This window comes from Sinocyclocheilus rhinocerous, unplaced genomic scaffold (genome assembly GCF_001515625.1).
Source record: "Sinocyclocheilus rhinocerous isolate Xijiao unplaced genomic scaffold, SAMN03320098_v1.1 scaffold61, whole genome shotgun sequence".
NCBI classification, from domain to species: Eukaryota; Metazoa; Chordata; class Actinopteri; order Cypriniformes; family Cyprinidae; genus Sinocyclocheilus; species Sinocyclocheilus rhinocerous.
In genome coordinates, this window is record NW_015640445.1 from 3207265 (window position 1) to 3211284 (window position 4020).

The 4020-nt window shown below is 40.6% G+C and overlaps 1 protein-coding gene across 1 annotated transcript in view; it reads right to left on the minus strand.

Moving 5' to 3' along the window:
* The window catches only part of LOC107752813 (uncharacterized), a 12648-nt gene extending 9213 nt beyond the window's left edge, over positions 1 to 3435 (minus strand). Inside the window, exons 1-2 of the mRNA XM_016568878.1 lie at positions 2748 to 3435; positions 288 to 457 (exon numbers count right to left, since the gene is read on the minus strand). Of these exons, the coding sequence (XP_016424364.1) occupies positions 288 to 457; positions 2748 to 3435 (858 nt within the window). The remainder of the gene's footprint in view (positions 1 to 287; positions 458 to 2747) is intronic.
* Between the last annotated feature and the right edge of the window lie 585 nt (positions 3436 to 4020).

Here is a 4020-nt window from a genome sequence, read left to right on the forward strand (position 1 = left end):
TAGGTAAAAAAAAATTCAGATTAAAAGTTAATATAGAATTTTAATATCAGTCATAACATGAGGATAATTATCAGCTTATCAGTATCAATATTTTGCAAGTAAATAATTTACTAATTCAAACCACACCTGGGTGTATTTATAATGGTTTGCAAATATCTTTGCAGTTCAGATTAAAAAAAAAAAGGATTTGAGTCAGATATGCCCCAATAAATCTGTTGTTTTCTGCCTGTCTGAACAAACCCTAAGGAAAACCTGATGGTAGCCAGATTCCTTCAGTAAAACCATACCCTCAAGCTAAGCGACTGGTATCCTGTGTCCTGCTGGTCAGTCTTGGGCCCACAGGTGCAATTAGTCAGATGAGGAGAGACCGGGCACTCAATAAGTCTCCTGACTTTCTCAGCAGTGTGGAAAACTGTTCTGACCTCATGATGGACCCTTATGCGCACCTGAGGGACTCCTGTACAGATAAATAATGATGTTAGCTCAGTGCCTTAGCATACAACCTGACAAACACTTGCTATAACATACTTTTACCTGGATAAGTACTGATACACAATCAATACACACAAGTACTGGTACATAAAAGTAGTGTTATACATGCAGGTGAACAGTCCACTATAGGGTTTGTGAACTTTTTAGTATTTAAAAAGCCATTTTTCCCCATTAGGATTTGATTAAATCCACCTAGCAATTACTTAGCAATAGGGGTGGGCGATTTACCGATGGACATGATTAACTAGTAGAAATTTGTCAACCGGTAGAGATTTTGGACTATCGTCTCTGTCGCGGTTAAACGCTCACATTTACAATACCCATAAAATGAACTATTGCTGGAACTACCTGCGATGGAAGGAATCTGCTGGAACACTGAAAATTATGGACTGGCCCCCTCAAAGTCCGGACCTCAACTCCATTGAGCAAAGTTGGGGCGAGTTGGAAAATAAACTGGGCAGATCTATTGTATGTTCAAAGGAAAGCCTTTGGCTTCATTTGCAGACGGCATGGGATAACATTAGTGTTTTTTGTGATATTGACACTGACAAAAATTATGAAATTTCTATGGTTTTAAAAATGTTGATATCATAAAGACCTTATTTAAAGCAAAAATAACTATATTGTGATATAGTGTTAACTTACTGTGAAATAAAATTACTCATATCATGATATAAGATTTCGGTCACATCACCCACCCCCTACTTAGCAATATGCTAAAAACACTCCTTTGCAACCACACAATACCAAAAAAATTAAAAGTAATAATAAACCTGTTGCATGTAAAGTAAAGGTGATGTCACATTTACCATAATTCTGCATATTTTGCAACAGGTTGGTGACACAGATTTGTCGCACTGGCCAACATAAAGCTGATTTCTGTGTGAGCTCAGCTGTTCTTCATATTTCTACCCTACTGACAATAGACAGTGGACCTTTTTTGCCCACAAAATTCTGTTTCTACTAACATGCAGACTGTATTTACAAGATAACATTTTCATTATTAGATAATGAAACTTTTTATTGACAATAATTTACTGATAAATTATATCTAAAAAAAAAAAGTCCTTTTGCAAGCTCTTGTCACTTGATCCTCTAAGGCAGAGTAAGATGTTGCATTTTTCACTGAGCACATTCAAGCTCTTGATTATCACAGGGGAGTCCAGCATTTTATTCAAAATTGGCTCTGAAATAAAAGCTAAAAACCTATTCACTAAAGCATGTCAGGATCAGTGAGAAAGAGACAGGCTGATTTAAAAGACAGACGCAGAGGGTTGCAAAAGGACAGTGAAAGATTGACACATAAATAAACTAAGACTTGTGGATAAGTGCCTTTATGCACCCTCCCTGCGGTGGTACCTGGTTCATCAGAGCCCAGTCATGCAGCCGTGCCGTCACACGCCTCACGGACCTCTTGCAAAAGATCAGTGTGCTGCAGGGAGGATGTTATCCTTCAACTCATCATAAGGAAATTTAGCCGTACAGAGCCAGAATAGGGGCCAGAGAAACCAATAGATTTTAGATGCAAGGTAATGTGGAGTCAATGATGCATCATCTCACATAAGAAGATTGAAACCCCATTTTCTTTTCAATAGCTCCCCCTCACTTGCTTTCTCTTCCTTTATAAAAAAATCTGTGTCCTGACTGTGCATCTACTAAGGTAAATAACTGTAAAATACCAGCATCAAATGCTGATAACGCTACAATCTGCTACTTGGCTTTACTTGAAAAGCATCTCATTATCTCATTATTCCAAGATCAAGACTCTCTCTGTTAAAATCCGAAATCCTGCCTCGCAGCAAACTTACAGATTTAACAGATTTCACTCCATCTCTGGATACCCAGCCATGCACTCTGTATCAAATGATGCCAGATTAAACCTATTCTGCCCATTTGCACCAGTGGGCCATTTTATCTGACATCTGATTGACCCACTTGAGCTGGCACACTCTAATCCCTTTCTAGGTGCATTCTTTTGTTTTCACAAAGCCATTTATAGTTTTACTGAGAGTGCATTACCATTCCCAAAGGAGCTTGAGGGAAGGCCGTCTCATTAACAATGCATGAGCCACCAATCAGAAGGTGTGCAACCAGAGTAAGAGATGTTGAAATGAAACCGCGCTAGTTAAGACATCACACAGTGTGTCGGAAAAGAATGTCGCAGCAAAGCTACAGAATAAATGAGAGCAAGAGCAAGAGAGAGAGGATGGATACATTTGCATGGCTGCTGAGGAGCAGGGAGGTGATATAGGTACCTGATGGCTTGCTGAATGCCTGTCTGGCTCTTAGATTGCTCTGCAGAGGCCCTAAGACATCATTAGCCTTTCCATTCAGTCTGAAGGCAGCAGAAGATGAGTGGCACCTTGTTCTGAATGGCAATGATGTTAAAGTCGAACACTGCATGTCGGAGTTGGAGCCAGTATTACTTTTAAAGGCACTGCCATTGATGGCTGACCCATTCTTCAGGTGCTGGGACAGCCTTTCTGTTCCATCAACGCCAACGTTTGCCATGTCCCAGTCACTGTAGGATCTTTTAGTTTGAATCATGGCTTCGGGTTTCTCAGGGGTCTGAGTAAAAGATGGTTTTCCAAGGGAAAGGGACAGAGTGGATCTATACAAAGTCTGTCCAAGAGGGATTGAGAGGGATTTGTCCAAGTACAGAGTAGATCTGAACAGCTTGGATGGAAGGAGCTCCAGATGGGCACAAGAGCGGAAGATAGGACGTTTTAAAGAGTCTGTTTGATCTTCTTCCTCAGTGTAGCTGTGCTCGTGGACTGGTGGAGCTTGAGGACTGCTGGGGGTCTCGCTGGCACAATGTCGTTCTCTGTTCTCGGTCACCATCACCACAACTGTCTTGTGTCTAGGAGGCACCGGAGTGCCAGCAATGGCTTGTAGGGTTTTATTTTCACTGCGGGCCATGAAAGAGGGCTGTCTGTCAGGCATGTTAAGAGGACGAAAGGTTGAGTTTGAATAAGCTGTACAATCCCTTTTAGGAGACAAACTCCGGGCGGTGATGGTGATCAAAGAGAAGCTTGACCGCAAAGTGGGTCTATTGTAGCAATGGAGAGCTTCAGGGACACTACGTGTCCGGCCCAGGAATAAAAAAGGACTAGATGTGTGTTCTGATCTCCATGGTTCATCAAATGATGTAAATCCAGATAAAAACGGGGGTGTTCGCCTTCCTCTCACTGGGTCCTCCAATCTAGTCCTCAGACTCCTCCATGGTGTCATGGCATTTTTGTGCCAGAAATACTCATTATCCACTGCCTGTGAAGCATATGACCTTTAGTATGAAGCTTCAACTTTTACAAAATATTACAGGAATATTCTGGGTTAAATACATATTAAATTTAGCAGGGTTGAGTTCTCATGACAATTCAAAGAACATACTGGGTGAATTTAAGATGGATTCATTCATACCAATATATGAATAAAATTTGCTCATATATTGGTTTGAATTTTCAAGCAAACTTCAAACATGACTAATATCTAGCTGATTAGATATTTAACAGCATGAAAAAGTAGGCT